This window comes from Aythya marila (assembly GCF_965140915.1).
Source record: "Aythya marila genome assembly, chromosome: 20".
In the NCBI taxonomy this organism is placed as follows: Eukaryota; Metazoa; Chordata; class Aves; order Anseriformes; family Anatidae; genus Aythya; species Aythya marila.
This window is the reverse complement of record NC_139061.1, coordinates 9,546,741-9,570,229: the sequence shown is the minus strand read 5'-3', so window position 1 is coordinate 9,570,229 and position 23,489 is coordinate 9,546,741. Positions and strand designations below refer to the sequence as shown.

Genomic DNA, 23,489 nt, shown 5'->3' with positions numbered 1-23,489 from the left:
GCTGTGCCCCTAGCAACTGTAAATAAGATGATGATAACTCAGCAATATTCGTAAGAAGAGATGTCCAAATAGTCGCCCTTACGTTTCACTCCCAAGCTACACAACCAGACAAAGATTGTACAGGGCAGGAGAGAAAAAGGAGACCAGCAGCGGGAGCTGCCCTGGGGGGACACAAGACAACTTCATCGGGCGCATCCACACGGCTGCATCATCCACACTGCAGTCAGCTGTCTGTGATGATGGGCAAAAAATAACAACAGTGATGAAAAAAATCACAGCACTATCTCATGCTCCAGGGTGAACAAGGCCAATAATACCAGGCTGCCCTCATGTTTTCATCTCTTTGAACAGAAGTTATATTCTAGCTAGTCATTTAAATTGTGAGTGTTTAACCACAAAAACCGTCCTCACCTTCACTCCCTTGGGTTATTCTTGAAATTATGGTAAAATTGCTTCCATTCAGAACTTAAAGTGTCAGCCTTAATTCCTGAAGCTTACAGAACCAGCCTTGCATTTTGTTATTCTGAACAACTGAAAGCATCTCAAAAAAGGAGCACAGCATTCTGAATGAACACTGCTTCTACAAACACAGGTAACCACCACTCATTCCACGGGGTGAATTTGTGTATCACTTAATAGAAAACTTGTCAGCATTTAATAACCGGGACACAATGTCAGAAAAGCTCCATCCATCTAATGGGATGTAAATATACAGAGCTTTGTTTTTGCTTTAATAATGTGTACGTTTATCTATTATCATCATTTGCTGCTTGTGTCCACAGAAGTACCACAAGCACCAGCACAGTTCTGTGCGAGCAAGAATGGCCCCAACAAACAACGCTTTGATAACCAGCCTGTTTTATATGTACAACAATTCACTGGTTAAGTAAACAACGCTGTTATTTAGTAAAACATCAATTTATACCAGGGCCTAAACCAACCTTTCTGCTCTCCTGCAGAAAAACAGTATTAAAAGCTTCGCAGAGATAGAAAAACACTAAAGAGAAATAACATTCACTGTGCAAGAAAATTATAAATAACTTCAAAATCAATCTTACTTTGATGTCAAATAAAGTCTTCCCTATGAAAGCTTCCAAATTAGCTTCCTAGAGGCAGAATATGAGTTTAAATCTAACTTTAAATTCCAGGCGTTTAATTTTTCTTATTTATGAACTTCGGAATATGAAACTTGACTGAACGACTGCATTCAATTTCGCGTCTCTCCCGAACTATGTTTATGACTCCAGCTCCTCTAAAAACACACGTCTATGTTTTTTGAAACTTCATGTGCTTTCTCTAGAAGCGAAATTCTTTGGGGCTGCTATGGCTGAAACCTGTAATGAAAAGGAGTTTGAACCACATTTGTTTCCTCTGCTTGACAGCGTTTAGAATACGTTGCTCCATTTCCTACTTGACATGGCATCCCTCGCTGCCTCCACCATTTAAGAAAACGTTGAAATAAAAAATAATAATAATAATAATAATAAAAAACAACAGATCACCATCCCATGTCACACCACTCCGTTTCTCTCCCAGTTATCGCTGGGTGTCTCCTCCCAGCTCTCCCTCGGCAGCCCCCAGACGCTTCTGGGGTGCCCGCAGCCCCCCGAGGGGCCGCTCCCCCATCCCACGGGCGCTCCGACCCCGGCCCAGGTGAGCTACCGGAGCGCTCCGCACCGCCCCACAGGCCGAGGACGACGAAAAAAAAAAAACCCTCCTGGCATCCAAGCTCCCCGGGCCCTCTTTGTCCTTGGCTCCCGGCACCGGGCGCAGCTCGGGGCTCGGCCCCGCGCTTGTTTACGGCCCCCCCCCCACCCCCCACCCCCGGTTCCTCCCGGCTCGGGGAGCACCGCGCACGGGAACCGCGGCTCCCTCCCAGCCGGCGGCCGCAGGGGCGCGCTCCTCGCCGCGGCCAAACGCGAGGAGCCCGGTACGGCCCGGTACAGCCCCGTACGGCCCGGTACAGCTCACTACGGCCCGGTACGGCCCGGCCCCCGGCGGCTGACAGGCGGAGGCGAGGCCGCGGGGCCCGGCCGGTGCCAGCGGAGCCCCCGCCCGGCTGCAAGGAGACCCTGGGGGGGGTCCTCCCGGTGACGGCTGCTCCCTCACCGGTCCCCGGTACCTCCCCCTTAATAAAATAAAAATAAAAATAAAATAAAGGGGCGCGGAAGGGAGCGCGAGGCGCAGCGCCGGCTCCGGCGGCTCTGTCACGGCGCCGCTGACAGCCCCAGCCCCCCCCCCCCGCCCCTTCCCCGTCCCCTCAGGCCCCGGCCCGCCGCCGCCGCCGCCCCCCCCCCCACACGTCTCCGGTTGCCGTTCGCCCTCACCCCTCCGCAAGGCCTCGTCGTAGCTGAGGAAGCCGATGCGGGACTCCTTGGCGCCCATGGTGCCGCTCAGTCCATGGCTTCCCCCCCCCCCCGCCTCCGCCGGCCGGCTGGGGCGCCGCGGAGCCCGGGCTGCGCCGCCGCCGCCTCAGGAGCGCAGGGAGCGGGCGGGGGGGGGGGCGGGGGCGGGGGCGGGCTCGGGGGGAGGAGGCGGCCTCGCGCCCTCCCCGCCCCCGCCTCCATGGCGGTCACGTGCCGGGGGGGGAGCCCGGCCCCTCCGCCGCGTCACGTGACGGGGGGGAGAGGGGAGGGCAGCGGCGCGTCCGGCCCTCTAAGGGGGGGGGTCACGTGACGCGGAGCCGCCCGCCAACGGCTGTGGGGAGCGCAGCCCGCGCTTTAAGGGGGGGGGGGGGGGGGGGAGTGTGGCGGCCCTGAGGGGAGGGAGCACCCCGCTGGAAAAGGGGTTTCAGTGCATAAAACACACACATGGGATGAGCTGGGAAAGGAGTAGGGATTGGCCTCGTCCTTCCCAGCTCTTCAAGGAGTTTGGATTTAGGATTCAGCGCAGTGCTTGCCCAGAATGAGAGGTTTGAGGATTTCCCCCATGGCTGCGTTTACAGTGTTAAGGGAGGTGGCGTAAGCCTGGGTCACTCTCCAGCAGAAAATAAGGAGAGTGAAATAAAACACTGATTACCAGGGGCAGGTCGTTCCAAGGATTGTTCCCGTGCGGAAACCAAGCCTGTGAAAACACCAGTTGCAAGTCATTCCCTAACTTAGGGTTTCCTTGCTGAATGATCTTACCACATCAGAGCTAACGAAAGGTCAAGCCAAAGTTATTTTCTCGCTGATGTAAGTTCACGCGTAGGTATTTTTATAGCAAACATTCCAAACAAATTTCATATCTGATATGCAAAGCCAGGAATGCAGCTCACAGAGAAGCGAGGTGGAAGGCCAAATCTCTCTCCTGTAACACTACTAAACTGCAGAGTCACTGCAGATGTATTAAACTTCATAAATCCTTTTCCGCCATCACCAGATTTTTGTAGTATCTTACATTCGTGACCAAGAAGATAATTACACTCAAGCATAACAACCAGTGGACCTTTTGCCTCCCTGGAAGATAGAATACGGGGAGAAGGAGAAAGTTTAAGTGCTTTTTAAAAACCCAAGTGAAATTCTTGGGAACATACTTAACACACCAGCCACTCATTCCACCCTTACCTTTTAAGCCTGAGTCTTCAGTGCCCTCATATATTCTTTTTCTACCCTTACATCTCTCTTCTCAATGCACCTTGTAGTCCCTCACTCAAACAGGCTTCTATTTAGATGCAATATAAACTCTAAAATATTTTGCAGAATGAATACAACAAACATGGCAACATGTCAATCAAAAGTGAAGCTGGCGATGCTCAAAGCAGCTGGAGAAGTATCTGCTTTATCTTGTGATTAAATAAACCATTCCAGCCTCTAACAATGACATTCATTCTGCCATGCTCCATTTGTGACGGATCACTTTTCAAAAGTGTTAACTCACAGCTGAGGAGACACAGTTTAATTCCTAACTTTGCTATGCTATTCCTGTGTGATCTTATGCCTAGTAATAATCTTTTTACGTTTTGGTTACTTCTCAGAATTGCAGAGATAATGATACATTGAGAGTCCCTGTTTTGCTTGGAGCAAAAAGCTGCACTGGGATCCAGCCAGACCCAAACTGGCAGAGCAGCTACCGAAAGCAATTAGAGCAGGAAGCAACTACAATGGTGTCGTAAGGCAGCTGTCTGTAGTTTTCACACCAAATTCTTCTCGTCTTCACACCAATTTTTCCATGACTATTAACCTCCCTTAGGTCTCTTACTTTCAGTGAGTTTGTTGTTAAACAGCAACAACAAAAGTAGCCAGGCACACGGCAGAACTGACATAACGTTTGGGCCTGTTTCATCCAACCATGTAGTAGCGAAGGGACCCACACCAGGGCAATGATCTCCCTCTGATGCTAGTGCAACCACCACCATTGATAAACGCATTCCTGCACTTACCAAATTCCGTAATGGGACCTGGATGAATTACCAACAGCTTTCTTCATATTTACAGATACCAGTCTCTCTCTTTCCAGCTTTTGTTTTCAGAAACTAGACAGCTTAAGCTCTACTAGTTACCTCTCTAATACAGTTCCACCACAACCTAGCAGACTTTCTCTATACCAGTTTCAGATCACGTTTACAAGTATGGATGACCAGAGCGTTATTCCATTTTCAGCAGAGGCCTAACCAGTACTTTAAAAATTATTTTGGTTTTATCTATGTCTTGAAAAAACTCTAATTGTAGCATACACAAGCCCTGTTCTCAGGCAGCAGAGATTATTAGGCAGTACAGGGCTTTCAATGACAACTAGTTCACTTGCTATATCATGAAAAGATGAACGTCTGAAATGATAATTGCAAATCAGATCCTGCCACCATCCCAGCTTAAGGTATAGTCTCAAACAGCTGAGTTAGTATTTGATGCAAATGAGGAAGCAGAAACATGCAGTGAGATGGTCCTTCCTCAAGCAGAATGAAAAAGGATTGAAAAGATGGTTAATGATGATGGTTAATACATTTAAAAACAACATTCTTTCTCATATGGTTAAAAAATATATATTACATTAAAACTTGGCACTTTCAAGCAGTAGTTAAGTTGTTAAGACTAATACTGCATTTTTGTATGACATTAAAAAAAAGTGACATTTCTTACGTCCCACAGATATAAAAGATGTCTAACAAGCAGTAGAATTTTCCTTGAAGAGTGCTTTAAAATAATTTGCTGTATCCATTGTATGCACCATGGCTTACACCAAATTTAATAACAAAGATATTCTAGATTGGAAAAATCAGACTGGAGGCTTATGATGGCAGTGTCTTTGTTCAGATTAAATTAAGCATGTTCTCAAAGGCATTGAAGCAGGAACCTAGAGATAAGACTTTGTATGCTAACCGTGGATTAGATCTGGCAGCGAGTTTTTAATGAAGCCTTATTGAGGAGCACAAGATTATAGATGTTGCTGCTATTTAAATGTTATGTCAAAGGTAAATCAAATTAAGATACAGTGAATTTAGGCTTCTATTAGATGAATTGAGCTCCTCTGCTCTGTTTGAAAAGTGCTATATATGCAAATCTAACTAACCGGCCATGTGCCTTTATGATTGCTGTGATTTATTTAATTATTCGCTAATCACAAATAGATTCATAAGCGTTTAGCAAATATCTTTAAGTGTCTTTGCATCATCATCAAGTATCTGTGGAAAAGCAGACATTTACTGCTGCGCAGAGGCTGCAGGAGGTGCACAGCATCACTGCCTTCCTGGCAGAGCAGCTGGCAGTCCCCGGGGGGGTGGCTGGCAGTCCCCGAGGCTACCAGGAAGGGAAAAACAGTCACGGACTTGAGCTGCGGGCTAAGGCTGAAGCGGGTATCTGCTAAGGAGGTGTCTCGAGTTGCATTCTTAAGACCTGAACTCAAAAGAGATGAGCCAAGTAATTGTGGAACTGCTGCGGTGAATCAAAAACAATTCTGAGAAGAGTGGTGTAGTCCCTAGGATTTCCGGATTTAAAGTTCACTGAAAAAAAAAAAAAAAAAAAAAAAAAAAAAGGAACCAAAAATGCAGCTTCTGGGCCCTGCTGTATTACTTGCCTCCAAATCTTTGCCTCTTCCCCCAGCATCTGTCTCCCTCCAGGGATGTCATATATGTTTTGATCTTTGTAAACTACCTCAAAATAGGTATCATCCTCTTCTGTTGAAATGCTGAACTCTCCAGGATAATTGCAATCTTTATGTTGAAGATGCTCTTAAAAATAAAAATAAAAATAATATATTTTTAAAAATTTACACTATTCTTTAGTATTTGTACTTAATACCAGATAGAAGGAAGCAGGAATTTTCAGCACAGAGATGGGGGGGGGGGAGGGGGGCAGAGCTAAAATTAACGCTAAAACTGCCAGAAGTGTTGTACAGAAAGTGGTGGCCCAGCAGACAAACAGTACTAAATAGCATGAGGGGACAAGGAATTGATGGAACGAGAGGAAAACTCATGTCAAAGGCCTAGATCAAAGAGCTTTATTCTTTCCAGACATTTATGTGCTTTTGAAATGGAGATCCCAGATCTCCAACACAGACACAGAGAACAACTATCTTCACCCCTCAGTCAGAAGGCAACTTGGTAAAGAACTGCTTGGCCAGATTATCATCTGTAATTTGCATTTATTGCCACGACAAGGTCTGAGGCACTGTACAAACATGAGACAACTTCTGCCCTTGTGCTTCGCAGACAGTGGGAACGCAGTGCAGCAGAGCATATCTCAAATATTTGGAAAGAGCAGAAGGTGGGAGAGATATCGAGGTGCAATGAGAGTATTCATTTACCATAGACCTGCGGTGTTGATAGCTGAACAATTTCATATCTTTTTAATTAACTGCTGAGTGACGGAAATACCTCAAATCATCTTCTGCCAATCTAATTCTGATGTCTTTGGGGCGGAGGAACACAAGAGGCTTCCTCAAAGAAGAGCAGAACTCTACATGTAAACTACAACTTTTATCACATCCCACATTTTTCTGGAAGTATGTGGTTTTGAATAGTAGTCAGAGGGTGACATTCACTACAGATTCGTATGAACTAGAAACAGAAATAAAAAGGAACAGATTCCTACTAGGTCCCTCCTATGTCACACTTACCATACAAGGCAGCACACCAGCACCACAGCCAGCATGAATTTTGTAGCAGAGCATTGCCATGGCTTTTATGGCCAAAACTGAATAAAACAAAATGCACAAACACACAGAAAAAAACAAATGTAATACCTATAGAATAACATCACTGTAACAAGCAGCAACAGATAGGAAAATGAGGTCTTAACATTATCTTCTTTCTCAGGAAACCCCACCATGTTTTTAATAAATTTTGCATTTATATTTTAACCGCAAATTCTCAAATGGGATTTCTGCAAACCCAGTAATCCCCCCCCTTCCTGATGGGACCCGTTAATGAATGCAGCGCTCACTGGGCTGGCAGCGTGGCATTGCCTGGGGACTCAGAGTGAGATGATTTGGATTTTTCCCCTTTATTTTCAGTACATGGGCCCTTCCCTTTTCACTCCTGCCCTATAGCTCCCCACTCCCCAGTGCCCTCACAGCTCGGCTGAAGCTCACCCTGACACCCAGTACCTTCTTTCTCACTGAGTCAGTTCCACATAAACCACACAGATTACCATATAAACATGATGGGGAGGCAGGAGATAGCAGTGTGGGCAGCACTTCTCCATCCTCGCCAGGCAAAGACAAGTGAGGCAGGAGCCTTATCTGGGCTGTGGACTGCCTCTGCTTAATTTTGCCTCCTCTTAAGAGGAGGATTAGTTAGTATTTTTGCTCAGCCACTTCCCCCCGGATGCTTTTGCTAAGGGAGATCAGAACAGGTTTAAAGCCACTTGAAATTGCTGCTTGTATTCCTACTGATACATATTTTTGACTCAGCGCTAGCTACCTAGCCAAAGAAATGAGGCACCTGAACTGCATTCTTTACTATTTTAAGATTTGTGGGAGAGCGATCCCCCATTTTTACTGAAGCTGCCCTTGAGACACGGAAGAAAACAGCATAAGGCACCCTCCACTCAAGGCTCTCGTAAGCAAAGCTTCCCCGTGTGTGGCAGGGTGACACCATCACACTTGAGGCCCGCAAACAGGGGAAAAAAATTCTTTTTCCTGTCTGACTCTGCTGACATCCCTCCAACCCAGAGGAAACAAGGTGCCACAACTAATGGAAGTCAAAGATAAGCATGAAGCATTAGGAAATTTTGTAAATATCACATCCTTCCTGAATTTCTATCAACCTGTTTGATTATGCTGTGTATGGGGAGACGTGTGATAGAATTAATCAGCCTGCTGGAGTGAATGCTAAAGGAACAGATGAGCTTTGGCAAGGCTGCTGCTGGCACTGAAAAAGAAAAACTGTGACAAAGAAAAAAAAATGCAGACCTAAATCCAGAAGCATGTCATTCAGAAAGTGAGATATGCCATGATTTATCACCGTAACAAAAATTGATGGCAACACAGATCTCCCATCTCAAAGTGTTGTCGCTGTATAGATTAAGAGTAGTATCTGTCATCAAGAAACAATGGCAAAAGAAATATGTTTGATAAAAGCAATTCTGTACTCTCTTGTAGACAGATAACACGTCTGCCACTGAAATGGAGGTAACGGATTTCTCTACAGCCCCATCTTCAGCAGCAAGGAAAAAAAAAAAAGTGGTGTGACAAAAGGAAGCACACATAATTAACAACAGAAGAGCAAATCAAAGGAGTGGCTTTGCAAGGAGTGAGTAATATTTACCCCATTTCAGAAAAGTCCAGAGTGCATGATAGGAAGAGGATGCTTGCTTTGCCCCCAGAGAGTGACAGCACCGGCAGAGCGCAGCAGGCAGTGGCTTACCACTGCGGCCCACCAGGGCAGCTTTCCTTTTCAAAGAGTGAGCTTCTTTCTTCTCAGCTCAACAGCTGCTGCACACGGGGTCTCCAACATCATCTTAGCAGCTTGACTGTTGCATACAGAAAAAGCAATACCAAAACATAAAACATGTAACAACTTTAGGAACATTTTGCCAGCAGCTGACACAATGGAAAGCGCATCTCAAAACAGCAGGACAGCAGAGCAGAACAAAAACCATGGAGCCAGGACTACCATGTCATCTGGCACCTCCTTGCACCTCCCTCAATGCCGTTTCAGGTGTCGGCAGGGAAGGCCAAAGCATTTTATTTGCTAATTAAGGTTTCACATAATTCAAGCGCGGAACAAGCAAAGGAGATCCCCACATAGAAACCTGTCAGCCTTCCCCGCCGTGCCAGCAGACTGATGTCTCAGTTCAGTGCTTTCACAATGCAGACAGCAGAATAACTCTGGACGTCTGCATACAAAAATCCGTACGCACACACGTCCTGCTGGCGTGCACGCTGCCACGGATGGCGATCCAAAAGTGACACCTCCCCGCCTGAGCTAAGGATGCTGCAGACAGAGATAAGAAAGAGACGTTAAAATAACAGACCTCTGTTTTATGGTGTCAAATGGCTAATGATAGTGATTAAGGCTTTTACATTTCTTTACAAAGTGGTATTATCCGAGCTAGCGTCATGCCCGTAATCCACCCAGAGTCAACAACGAGCTCCTGATTGAGCCAACAGCACAACAAAAAAAGGTCCCACGGCTTGCCATCTGCTCAAACCACTACATCACACCTCCTTCTCCTCCATGCAGCACTAAGCCACAACAGGATGCAGATGACCAGATTGTGTAGCTGCCATTTCAGCTGAGCACCCGGTGGCTGTTGATGTGCTGAGAGTGGACTCTCAAACACAAGGCACGGCACACGGCCGTGGACAAGCAGCTCCCGTGGCGTTTCGCTTCACCACTTTTGTGGGCTGGTTGCACCCACAAAGCCAGGTAGAGCACTAGGGATTAATCAAATGTTTTGCCTGCTATGTTAAGCATTTATACGTGTTTTTATTATATAAAACATATTGTTTAACGATCCGTAAAAGCCTTTGGCACTCACTCACCCTTTGGTTAGAAGCCCAGCTACTCATATAAGCACATTTGGCCTAGCAGCTCCTTTCAACTATCAGAGCAAACATTAGGCCTGGACCATGGAGCAGATTCTTGAGCATCTCTCAGCAATGCATGACCGGCTCAGAGGGGCTGGAAGTTGCCAAATCGTTGCAGCTTGAAAAAGAAAATTGGCGCATTCAAGGAAGGGAGCAATTTGAAGTTGTTACAGAGCGCTTGGACACCACTGATGGGCAAGAGTTTTACCTCTCATTTCTCTTTCTCTTATCACTTCCCAGCTGTTTCTTCCACTTTCAGGTAGTTTTAGCGCATCCTTCCATTTTTACCCACATAGCTCACTAACAGCTTTCTAGTTGATTCTGCTGTTTTTAGTGCCGAGGTACCAGCTGTGCAACCCTGCAAGCTGGCGCATATATGACCTTGAATTTTTCCATGTAGCCAATCAGGAACTGTCTTCGCACAGCGTTTCCTATCTCCCAGAGAGCATCTCTCAATTTTCAGCATTAGACATATATCACTTTATAGCATCCAAAGCGTTGTGCGAACACGAGCCTGCTAGCACCAACAAAAATCACTCCTCAGCCAGCCTGTACCCTGTTATTGTCTATCAGCTCCTCCATTTCACTGAAGCCAGCCTGGGGAGTTCTTTTTGCTTGCTCCTCTGCAGGAATATTAAAACAGAATCAGAATGAAGGTAGCTGTAAATTTAATGTCACAGCTGGGAAACTGAAGGTCTTCAGATCACACTTTCTCCCCAGCCTTTTAATTGCTAAATTATTCTTGAAGATTTGACACAAGTCTTTCACCTTCCTATTTTCAGGCTATTAGCAAGAAAAACCAGACAAAAAAAAATACATAATTTTCATTAATCTGCAGAGCATGCACACAATGCTTAATTTCAAATGGATAAAATACTGCTAATTACTAGCGCATTCTAACAGTCCTGTGATTTTACAGGGAACTACGTCAAACTAAACCAAATTATGGGTCAGAACATGCAAGTCTTTTTATCATTATCGCTAATTCCCTTTGTGGTTTATAACATCCTGAAGTGTCAGTCGTTTCTTATCCCCTCACCCTCCACCCCACCCCAAAATAAAATAAAAATAAAACCAAACCACGTGTCTTACCAGATTCTTTGAGCCTCTGGCTAGCACTGCTCAGCTGCTCCATAATTATTCATCACACTAGGTCCTGCAACAAGCCATTCACAGCATGCTCTTCTCACATTTTGTTTAAACACTAGATACAACAGCAGATACCGAAAAAAAAAACAGATTTTGAAGCAAGAGACACTGGAATTTGGGTGGAATCAGATGACTAAGAATTACTGTTCCCCTCAACACCACCACCCAAAAAATAAATAAATGTGTGTGTGTAAAAAAGGATTCTTGAGCAGGCTATGAAGTCTGCCTTCTTTTTCTGAATAAGCATTTCTAGACCCTGAAGTGCTCCATTTCTAAATATAATGCTGACCAATATGTTCCTAATTTCATATTGAACTGTAATTAAAATAATAGGAATGCTCCCTAAATAAGTTAGATCGCAACTTCCCGTGATGCTCTTCCAGATCCCAGGCTTTACCATCAGACCTACCAAAACCCCGCAGCACTTCCACCAGCCACATCCCCAGGTCCTCCCCTGGCCTCCCCAGCAGTCCAGCCCCACCGTTCCTGCAGCCCCCCATTGCCTCTTTCCCTGCAGGTGAACTCGGGCCCCAAAAGACAGAGGTGCTCACCCCGTATCTGCACGGCACCCGGCACAACAGGCTCTGGTCATCTGGAGCCCTGGCGGTCAGTAATACAAGCAGTAAGTCACCAAACCCAAGTTTCTCTGCAGATCAGTGTTACATCTCGTGCCTGCCATAAACGGCATAAAACGCACCTCTTTGCATTCCAGCACGTTGTGGAAGAACATTAAAGCACTTAATATATTATTTAAGCCAGTTAAGCTAGATAGCACAACTGCAGTAATTAGCAACAATTCTCCAAATCCCCATATGCCAGACAAAGGATCGTGTTTAGTATTTTCAGGCTGGTAGGAGGGAATCAGAACATTGCAGAAATTAAATGGCACACACTGCTTTTTTCCCCTCTGCCTATCTCAGCAGAGCCTACGTTTCACTACAGCTACCCCACTGCAGCATCAATACAAGAGGCTGAAACCCATCACACAAACAGGGCTGGCCTTTATTTCTCTATTATTTTAAGCATAACAGGGTGCTCAATGTTTTAAGAAAGAAAAAATATGCCGCTTCTTTTGAAAGCTACATTCTGTAGGCTGGAGGGGGATTTCCTTTCTTTTCTTTTCAAATTAAAACCAAAAATAATTTTATAAAAACCGCCCTCAAACCCAAACCTGACTTCCTCTGGAAAATCCATGAGCTGAGGTAAGCACTGAGTGGAATTGTAAAAATCCCCCAAGCAGCAGCCGCCCACCTCGCACCCGGTGTCGGGATGGGGCAGCATGGTGCGGGTACGGGGCCGGGAGAGGAGGCGCCAGGCGGGATGAGCAAGGAAAGGGCATCGGTCAGGTTGGAGCAGAGGGATGGGACACGGGTGCTGCCAGCAGACTGAACCCCGCTACCCCGGCTCACGTTGCATGCCCAGGAGCCCCGTCACACCGCGCGCCAGCAGGCAGCCAGCCCGGTGGCACAGGTTGCGCTGGAAATGAGCCCAGCGCGGTGCTCCTGTGCAAACAGCGAGATCACAACAGCCAGGTACCAACACCTTCTAAAGGAGCAGGGAGAAGGTGGAAAGAAAACGCAGATTTGGGATCCTCTGCCATAATTAGAGGCGTTGAAACCGAATGTGCCACGGCTCGGAGAGGGGACAGACCTGATGCAGGATCCTGGCTCCAAGCCCCAGTTGCTCCGACCAGTTGTTGTTTTCCATCCTCTTTGTATGGGCAGATACAACACGGCGATTTTTTTTTTTTTTTTTTTTCCCTGCTGGGTTGTTCGGAGAAAAGCCTCAAGACTGAAAACTCAAACAGTAGAGAAGAACCCCTTCTGGTGGTCAGCCATTTATTTCTCTATTGCAGAAAGAGGAAAATCCCTTTTTTGTGTTCTGTATTTTGTATTATTTTTACTTCATGAGTTATTATTTTATTCCTCACCATTGCAAAGAGGTTAATCTGGCGGGGGACCAGCGCTGTGCCAAGGAGGACTGGCAGCACCGGGGCGCTCCATGGAGAGGTGCTGCTCCTTGCCCAGCTCAGTGCTGTGAGCTCTGAACCCACGGGGTTTTTCCCAGAAGATTATTTTCATTATAACAGACTGAAAAAAAAAGCATCACCAACCCAAAGGCAACCTTGCTTGGATGGGCATTTCCATACCGGGCTGCTTGCCTCTGCTTTGAGCTTTTTTTCCTCTCACATCAAGACTTCGAGAGCTCCTGGGTTTCCCACCCAGCTGTGCCTTTTGTCTCTCAACCCTCTCCTTCCCCATGCAACACTTACTTCTCCCACCTCTCCCTCAGTCCTTTCTGCACCCTGCCTCTCTATTGCGTGCACCTTTAAGGCTCGTATTTTCAATGCCTCTCTGCACATCTCGCTAATCTCATGCCACATTCCTGGGCAGAGCTGACCTTTGGGCACAGCCGTGCCAGCATCATCATTTTCCAGGCTCCTCTGTTGCTAAGATGGGGGGCAAAGTTCTTAAGGAGGGGAAAGTGGGCAAGGAGCTAGCACCTGGCACAATCCACGCTGCATCAGAAAACAGATTAACAGAGGAAGTTAGATTGCTTTCACTATGAAGCCACCCACCTTGGTCCAGATTTGATTTTAGAAGCAGCAGCAAAGGGAAATGTTTATTAACATGCCATTAACTATGCATATTTCGATTTGCATAAGCCAAACAAACACTGCAGAAGTGCAGTAAGAAGGAAGGCCTGTAACTGTCCCGTTCGTCACAGTGTGAAGGAAGCTGATAACGCTCTTTCAGTTCCTGAGGACTTCAAGCAGCTTAAAAAAACAAACACAAAAACAAGTGATATGACATCAGCAAACACCAGTAAGTGTCCTAACATCAGACTGGATACCTAAAGGCAGAAACTCAGCCAGAAACCTGCTGAAGCATAAAATAAAGTAAGAACACACCAAGATACATCTACTGACAGTGAAGAACCAGCACACGAGGCTGGTCACCAGTAGCTTTGGGCGCTGAGGAAGGTTCAGCTGTGCCTTCCAGAATGCAAATACTTTGAACGCATCTGGTCAGACTTTGCAAGAAGAGAGAGAGGGGGAAAGGGATGCAGACGTGGTTGTGGCTTTGTGTTCAACAACCACAGCTTCATGTTCAACATGCCCCTGGTCACAAATAGTGCTTGGGGTCTTTAACACGTTTACTCAGACAAGCAATTAAAAAAACTCCCAGCACTTAACAAAAAGGGACTCCTATGGCATATGACGGTGTCTCTACTAATGCCACATACGAACAATAACGAGGCCCAGATTCTCTTTTGGATCTCTTCCCCTGACACAAGGGTTATTAACTTGAGCTGTGTTTATTGGCATCCAGCTGCAGGGTGGACAGGTCTCCAGTTGGCTGTGAAAGTTTGCATCATCCTTAAGCACGAGGAAAGGAATTTCCAGATCCAATTAGCGAAGCCTCCACCCCTGCCGGCTGAGCAGTCGTGCTGAGTATCATTAATCACTCTATCAAACGAGGCGTTCACCATCCACTTGGTAGAAACAGGTTACTGAAAACAGTCCTCACTGCAACTCCTTTTTAGTATCACATCGCAATACGTCCGGCAATGCTGCTTGGGTTTTATATTAAACTAAACCACCTGTACACGCAGTTGGGTTAAGCATAATGTAAAGTCCCTGTATATTATCTGCAGCTATCACTCTCCTTCCCTGTGACCTACCACTGAATAAATATTGCATCAGACACCTGCATTTATTGTATGCAACCTGACTCATCAAATCACATGTTGTTTTCATGCCAAATCTGCATAAAACAGCAAATAGCAGCATGAGCAGGGTATCTTCACAAACGTTTCCTTTTTGGCTATGTGCCCAGTCTTGCACTGGAAGAGCTGCTTTGCAAGAAAGGTCGCTTACTGTTTGCGCTTGCACAGCTCCTGGAAGACCCAAGCCCTCAATAAATTGCAGCAATGACTCTTCACAGAAGAGCTGTCAGGGGAAGAGGAGCAGTTTTCCCCGAGGTGTACTGTTGCAGCAACGTGTTTGACTGGCACTTGGGCTCCCTTCCCTTCACTAGAGGAAATATGAGATGCATAACCTATTTGTACTCCTGACTTTTACCCATCCAACTGGAACATTGTTTCAGAGGATTCCTGACCTCAAGCAGGCAACATAATCCGGTAGATTTACATAGATGTGGTCTGGGTTATGTTATCTTCAGCACGATAGGCCTCAAAGTAGAAATTAATGTTGTCTTGCAGGGCGGCAGGGGAAAGGAGACGACCACAGACTGGTGAAGGCTCAGAGGCATCCCTTGTGCCTGACCTCACTGGAGTGGACTCACTCAGCAGGCCTTACGTGATGCACAAAATGAACTGAAGGCTGACTCGGTGCTAACAAAAACATTCAAGAGGCAGGGAAGGTTTATAGCTCGGTGGTCAGGGTACAGTTTGAGCATTATACAGTTCAACAGTGGAAAGGGGCATTTTGCAGACTCAGCTTCTTAGTTCCCTGCTCTGCTACTGTACCAAGTAATGCTGGAGAAGGCTGCTAAGATCACTGCTCTGCTGTGAGCCTGGTTAATGGACAACACCTAAATACAGCGAGATCCTCAGATGAAGGCTTTCCAGGGAAGTCCACCTGAACCTCCTGCTGGAGGATTTATGGCTTTGGCTGTGCTCCGAGTGCAATGCATGCCGAAAGGTGGAACAAAGACTGGGATTTACAAGGGGAACCAAAGGCCTTCTCCGTCCTCTGAAACATTAAGTGTTCTCTTGATAAATCAGGAGAACCTCTCCAGACTGTAGTCACATGCCTGTGGAGGCTGTAATCTCCCAAGTACACAAGATACGGGCGTGCAAATATGGGTTATGCCTATGCTAACAACCGGTGTACGTCCCTGGGGCTCCTGAATGGCCTTTAATCTACCTGCTACCATGTGTTAAAGCCTGCGCTGATGCAGCTTTACTGCTCTTGGTGCTCCTGTTTGCTGTGACCATGTTGCCCTTCAGCACCTTGACTTGAGAGCTGAGGACACAGGCTGTCAGCTTCCTGGTGTAAACTCTGGAGGTGAAAAGGAGAGGAGCTGCCTGCCACACCGGGGACTGGTGTCATGATTGCAGGCAAAAGAGAAGCATTGGCAACAGGTGTTGAGGAGCCAAGTGCACTTTCAACATCCCCTTCGCCAACAACACCTCCAACGCAGTCCTTGCAAAACCCCAACGCTCACATAGGTAACGCTGATCCATGCTATCGTGACTCCTCCGCTCTGCTATGCAGTGACCTTGGCTCATGTTAAGTAACACATAACATACCTTAAAATCTTAGTACAGACTAAATAAGTCATAACATACCTCAGAGGGTCAAAGCAAACCTAGCTGCAAAGTGCTAGGAGGTGATTGTCCTTGGCCTGCTCAGCGCCAGCCCGTGTGAGGCTCCCACGTCAACGAGCTGACAGCGAAACTTCAGACATGGGGGTGGTGGAAAGCAAACAGAGGGAGAAACACCACCACCATCTTACGAGGTTTGTCTTAGCGGATTTTTGTCATTACTGAATTCAATCACAGGTAAAGGACTGAAAACAAGAACCTATCCAGCTTCAAGACCCCTCATCAGGACACGGTGGTTGCTCCACCAGAAGCGTCCGTCCTGCTGCCCCAAACAGAGCCCAAGCCTCTTCATGCTGTGCCCAGGGGTCCTCAGGGAGAGGGACCCTTGTATGGCCCTCAGGATTACTCCTGGTGCCAGAAGCAACCTGGCACAGGAGCCCAGCTGAATCACAGCTGCAGCAATTACACTAATTGTCCAAGGGACAAAACAATTGCACTTGTCCAACTGGTCAGGGCATGACAGCAGCCTGACACATTTTTATTTGTGAAAGCATTTTGCCTTGAAGTAAGTTTCCAAAACAAATTCCACTCAACTTCAAGCCTTTCCAGTCTTCTTCCTGGGAAGAGCAATTTATTCGTGTTTTAAAACAGAGCTTTAAGAGATGCTACCCAGAAGAGCTGCATCTCGCTGTGGGTGGCTTCCACCATCACCTGTTAGGGAGATGCCCCCAGATTTCCCTTACACTGCAGTGGGAGTTGTGGTCTCTGCTCTAAGAAGCAACATGCACAGCACCTGGGGGAAAACCCAGGGGTTTCAGCCCATTTCCTTAGAACCACAATTCAATGGCAGAGCTGATTGGGAGAGGTGACTCTGCCCTGCAGGACTGTCCCATTGTGACAGCGCCGTTCCGGGCAGCGCCCCAGCTGTTCCCATGGCTGGTGGAACTTGGAACCGGTATCCGGGCCCCCGGTTACCCCAGTGCGCTTTGGTTCAAACACGGCTCCCGTGGCCAACTTCCCCTTCCCACCTGGTGCGAGCAGGAGGCGAGGGGTCTGCGTCCCATGGAGAAGACGGGCAGCAAAACAGGGGCGGCTGGGGACAACCCGGCTGGGCAGGCCAAGGTGAGCAGGGGCAGGGGCACGGTGAGAGCAGAGGCCGGCCTCAGCATCACTTCCAAAACCTCTTCGTAAATCGAGTCCTAAACCAGAAGGGATCTTCCCAGGGAGCAGAGCACACACAAAATGGAAGAACTGCTCTTCCTACATGCTTTAAGAGGCACCATAAACTTGTGTTTAAGTTGATCGTACAATCATTGCTTTCAAAAAAAATGAGTGGAGAAGTTACCTACAGAAACATTGCTGCAGGGAAAACCGACACCCTGTGCGAGAGATAATTCCCCCTGGACCTGGGACATGCAAACCCAGTGGCTGAGGATTTTGCTTTGCTTTCCAGCCAGCTGTGCAGCTGTCCATAGAAGCTGTGTGTGGAGCAGCGCCGTGTTACACTGAGCCCACTGTAGCTGCGATTTCCACTTAGCAAGCGGATGCCAGCCCTTGTTTGATGGATGCTATTAGGAACGAGTGACCATTGTTTACCTTGTAATTTATTAGAGGTAGGGTTTCCAAAAGGGACTTACAGTAGGTGGCCAATTCTTATGGACTTCTAATTATAATTGAGTACCTAGCTTCATTAAGCACCTCTGAAAACTCAAGCTGAAATGCTTTTGGCAGGAAGAGAAATGCTTCTGAGCCTTAGGATAGGGTTTGCCCTCAGCAATGTTTGTAGGAGAGGACGGAGGATTGGCACCAACAGGCGACTAACCTGCAGCTTTGGCACTTCGCAGGCCACCGAGGGGAATGCGGCTGGCAGCAGGGGCGAGGCAGCCCCCAGGACAGGCAGCTCGCACGCTGCGCCACGCAGGACCCCGCTCGTCAGCTACGTGGCCGGCCTCGATCGGGACACCTTCAAAATTGTGAGATACTAAATAGACTTCAGTGGTAGAGAGAAAAAAAAATAATCAGTGGTAATTCAGGTTGTTGAGAGAGAGCAAAAAGCAGGATAAATCATCTTATTGCAGCTTTCCTCCATGTCCGGATGTTAACCTCATTGCTGTTTTCCAGTTAACTGGACATCACACTGAGTTAAACAGCCACCCCCACCAAAAATCACACTTTACATACACCACCAGGTTTTTGGAAACACAAACTGCAATCTTTATCATTTCACATGACACTTTGGTGGCGTGGTTCAGCGATATTACCGGCACCATGGCCCCAAAGCTCCATCTCACACCTCTGCCCTGCACGGGGACATCCTGCCCACCCGCTCCCACATCCTGCATTCCCGGTGCACAGAGGCATACCCACACACAGCCTGGTCACAGATCAGAAGTGGAAAAAAACAAACAAACAAAAAAAAAAAAAACACTATGAGGAGGGGCAAAAAGGAGGGCGTGCAGATGCAGCATTGGCTCTTGCATCACAAGCTGATGTTTGCACCATCCCAGGCACGGCCACAGGAAGCAGCAGCGTGCGAGTTCCCTTTCCCTCCCTGCAGAACAGCTGTCTTGTAGCCTGAAGTTAATATTTCACCCTGTGATGTCAGAAGGGAATTCCCAGAGGTGGAAATCCCTCAGTTCCCTTCCAAAGGCTATGCCCAGAGCATGGTAAACCGGGGGAGGTGCAGGATGGGCTCTTGTGGGGCAATGGGAACCTCTTGCAAGGAACCTGCTGAGGTCCACTCCATCTCCCCTATCCCTATGCAATACACTCAGACAACACTTCCCCAATGATCCCGGCTCATTGGGATCACCTTAATCAGCTCATTTAACAAAAAGCAGCACCCGAGCCCCCAGCTGAGTGCTAAGTGCCTATTCCAACACTTCCCTTACAGTGCAAGGAGTTCCTGAGGCCCTTTAAGAAGTCTCTCAGGAAGCTGCGTTTGCCCCAGCACCTCCCCAAGAAGAGAAAAGTGAAGTACACAAAGGAAAGCCTGACCATAATCGGGGACCGCATCAACATGTTTCTTCAGCAGCACTGCAGAGCCTCGGAGGTCAAGCACTGGAAGACGTAAGGTTTTGTCCTCTTACTGGGCTGGTGGTCCTGCACCGGCGATGCTCCTGGCTAGATGGGCTCCCATGGGGAATTTAGATGCAATTTGGCCCTGCACTTCCAGGCACTGGGCAGGTTGGGTGTCTGCTGGAGACTGGTGCTTCCCACGCTTAGGGAAGGGCTGTTCTTCAGGAGCTTATAAGCCTCAGGAAAAAAAGAAAAGAAAAAGAAAAACGTCACGCACAGGTACAGCAGTGGTCTCCCTCCACTAGCCAGAACCAGCACTAGGAAGGCCTGAAGTCCATGCTCATGTACACCATCCCTGTGTCTTTTCCCCAGAATGATGTGGAGGTTCGTCTCCCTCTTCTCAGAGAATGACGAAAAGCAGCTGCAGAAGCTGTATAAGTACATCAAGAGCAACAGAATGGACAAGTTTAAGGTAAGCCAGCAGGAAAGGCAATGCCCCGCAAGGTGTCCCTGCTGCACTCACCTGAAGGGATGACCACAGCGTGCAGGGGCTCAATCCACGCCAGAGGGGAAACCTGCACTGTGCAAGTAGTTGCCTGCCAGAAGGGCACAAACCCTGTGGGCATTGCCAGTTCCCACCACGGTGCGGACACTGAGCTGTTGCAGTGGCTGGTGCCAGCACCTGGAAGCTGAGCTCATGGCCCCAGCACCACGGCTTCTGATTTTTGGGGCTGTTCACTGATCCCGTGTTCCCAGCCATGTTTACAGACCAAATCTGATCCCTGGACTTATCTAGTGACACAGGAGTTAAACTTTGAAACAAGTAACTCATTCAGGTGAAGCCAGTGTTTGCTAAAGCTTATTTCTGTGCCTGAGCATCAGCTCCTCACCCAAGGAAGCTGCAAGCAAGGGTTTCCAGAGAACCCCAGCCCTGAGGGTTTAAACCACATGAGCACACTCACAGGCACCCATAAACATCCCCTGAGCAAAGGCTGAGAGCACCAGGAAGTTCAAAGGTCCATAAGAAACACTTAAAGTTTATTTAAAAAAAATTAAAAACAGACCCACAGTTTAAAAAAAAAAAAAAAAAAAAAAAAGTTAACTGGGAAAATGTTTTGAGTAAGTTCAAAAAGGCACAACCCTGTGTAGGAACCAGGCACTGCTCTGTGTTATAAAGGGCCGCAGTCATCTGGCTGCTGGCAGCAACGCGGCCGTAAATAAGCGGCGGCTGCAGGTGAGCAGCTGCCTCCTTTCCCTTTGCAAAGGGGCAACCAGCTGTGCAGCTTTTCTTTTAGTTGATGGCAAAATAAAACCATCTACTTGTCTTTAGGGCTCCAAAAAGGCACTCCAACAATGAGGAAATTAACGTAAAGGAAAAATAAAATATCACGTTGCTAGCAGGAGACACCCGAGATTAATTGGGAATATGAAAAAAGCGAGTCCAAATGAGGGCAGCCGGGTGGTGATGGGTGTTGGTGCTGCCTTCAGTTCACCACAACCTCAGAGAATGACCCGAGCCTGGCTCCCAGCCCCTCAGAGGCTCGGCTGGGCCCAGGACGTGGCCTCTGCTCAGCAGCAGCCATGGTGCCAATGGGCCTGGCCTCGGCCTATGCAGCCACCCCGAGCAGGAGGCAGCAAACACCCCAAAAAACAACCAACCAAAAGCCCTCCCCATTCCACTTCGTTAAAAAAAAATAAAAAAATAAAAAAAAAAAAAAAAACGGACATCAGCATCTCCCTGGGGAGGAGAAAAGCAAGTGGAGGTGCCAAGCGTTAGCTGTGCAGGAGCAGGGTGTGAGCACCCCAGGCCCTGCCAGGGCTGCTCCGGACGAGGCCTCCTCCAAAAAGCAGCAACAAACCCAACCCCAGCCGTTATGTAACGGCTGACAAACGCCTTTTGTTATGCAAGACGAGTGGGAGAAAAGCAGCATCTCTGCCCTTCGTGGGGAGGGAACTGCAGCAGCTCCCTGCTCCAGCACAAACAGCAGGCTGCGGGTCCGGGGGGGGACAGAAATAGACTGTTTGGAAACGCCTCGTTATTTAGATGAGTGGGCATAAAAATACAGAATCAATATGCAATTAGTAAGTGATTGAGGTTGGCAGCGTGGTAATTTGATAATTTTGAGAGTTTTATTAGAGAGAGGCTGGCAGAGCAGCCATCCATTAGCCTTACTCACCAGACTTCTTAAAGGTGGATGGAAATCTATTATCCTGTTCCCTCACATGTGAGCTTTTAGGCCCTTTTTTAAAAAACAAACTTAAAGAGCCATGACATTTGAATTTGAACACTGGTCCCAGCTCAGTTTATAGACTTACTGAAAGCATCAGAGCAGCCCCACTTCTTGGCACAGAGCAGAACAGAGCCACACGTCCCTGCATGATCCACTAGCTCTCGTACGCTGCCAAAAGCTCTTTCACTGTGGGAATTAGCCCCATTCCTCAGTCCAACTTAGTCTGTGGGAGCGAAGAAATACCTGAAGCCCTAGAACATCAGGGAAAAAAAAAAAAAAAAGAAAAAAAAAAGCGATCAGCGTGACCCTAGCAACACAAACCCAACCTTTTTCCCCTGGCATCTCCTACCTAGGAGGATGCTGTCACTCTCCCACCGCAGTGCCATTCTGTCACAGGGACCGCTGCCCCCAGCCATCCCAGTGCTCCAAGCACCACAAGGCGACAGTGACATCCAGTGGCAGCGCACACCCATCCCCACACAGGCACCTCCCGCAGCACCAGGGCTCAGCACCCACATCCCACTGCACACCTCGGCCTTGGTCCAAAAAATGGCCACTAAACAGCACCGCCAGCTGCCCACCGCCTTCCAAAGGGCCTGGGAAACGCTGATCCTCTGGAGAGCACACCAAGAGGGATTCTTGCATTAAAACACAGGGGTTGGGTGCCCAGATGCTGAGGTTCCCAGCCCACGTGGGTCTGTGAAGGTCAGTGGGGATCCCACGTCCAACAGAGCTCATGGCACAACCACGGGGCGATGGTTTGTGGGGCAGCACGGGTATTTCTCACTCACTGCCACCCCACAGGGCCGTGGTGAAGCAAGAGTTGTTGCCCAAGCATGAGTCAGTGTTTGGTCATCTAAATATCCTTAGAAGTGTTTTTTTTGGTTTGTTTGTTCTTTTTAAGCTGTTATGCTGTCCATCAGAAAGCACAGATTCAGTTCCAGGAAGAAACCTGAGTGAAACAAGCAGGAGTGGCCCTACAACAGCTGAAACCTCGATGGAGGTACCAGAGGCGTCCAGGAACAACCAGGGCACAAACCAGGACACAGTGGCCATCACCACGAACGCACCCACCGGGGCACAGCCCAGTGGTGAAAACAATGGCTGAGGTATTGCTGCTGGGAGCTTGGGGCCCATGGGCACGGCCAGGGACAGCATTGCCCTGTTCAGGCAGAGCCACCCACACCTGGCTTTTTCACAAAAACAATCAGCCGGTGAAGATGCAAGCGGTGGTGGGGCTGGAGAAGTCAGGCAGGTTGAACTGCTGTCTCAGAGGAGACGCACAAATAGGAAAAACAGCAGGAGAAACTGCTCTAGCATAAGGCACTGAGGCAGCAGAAGACATCCCTTTGGTGGCCCACGCCAGGGGAGGTTCATTAGCACATTTTTGCATAGCAGTCGGGATGCTCAGAGCATGCTTGTGGTTTGCCTTTGGGCCCATCCCCACAAAGCCACGCACGCTCTCGGCGTGGAGCAGAAACGCCGACCAACCTGTCGCAGGTGCACTTGCTAACCAGAGCTCCTGGCAGCCTGGCTGGTGAGCCCAGACCCTGCCATACACAAACCCTGAAGAAGGTAGGAAAAAGGGACATCGGGGCAATTGTTGGCAAGGTCAGCTCTGCCACAGACAGGTGCCACAGTCTGCCCACAGAAGGATTTGGCCCACACACACCAGTTTTCAAGCTGCTAAAATGCAGCCACGTGTCCCGTGGGAGTGCTCCTGCTCACAAACCATCTTGCTTTTCACTTCCTTTCTCCCAAGACTCTCTATTTCCCTCTAAAAGAGCCCAACCTGCTATCAGATTGTTACATATCATAGCTGGTACATATGTAACAGCTAAATTTTACCCA

The 23,489-nt window shown here is 48.0% G+C and overlaps 1 protein-coding gene and 1 long non-coding RNA gene across 7 annotated transcripts in view; both read right to left on the bottom strand.

The window, feature by feature from the left end:
* USP32 (ubiquitin specific peptidase 32) overlaps positions 1–2,471 on the bottom strand; it is a 76,371-nt gene extending 73,900 nt beyond the window's left edge. For all 6 annotated transcript variants that reach the window (XM_082776455.1, XM_082776457.1, XM_082776456.1 and 3 more), the window contains exon 1: positions 2,328–2,471. In XM_082776455.1, coding sequence (XP_082632581.1) covers positions 2,328–2,385 — 58 coding nt within the window. In that variant the 5' untranslated portion in view covers positions 2,386–2,471. The remainder of the gene's footprint in view (positions 1–2,327) is intronic.
* Positions 2,472–11,100: 8,629 nt separating this feature from the next.
* Positions 11,101–12,840, bottom strand: LOC309885789. The gene is made up of 3 exons (XR_014318849.1): positions 12,748–12,840; positions 11,649–11,769; positions 11,101–11,152 (listed from the first exon to the last, which is right to left on the bottom strand). It is a non-coding gene; the product is annotated as an uncharacterized lncRNA (long non-coding RNA).
* Positions 12,841–23,489: the final 10,649 nt, after the last annotated feature.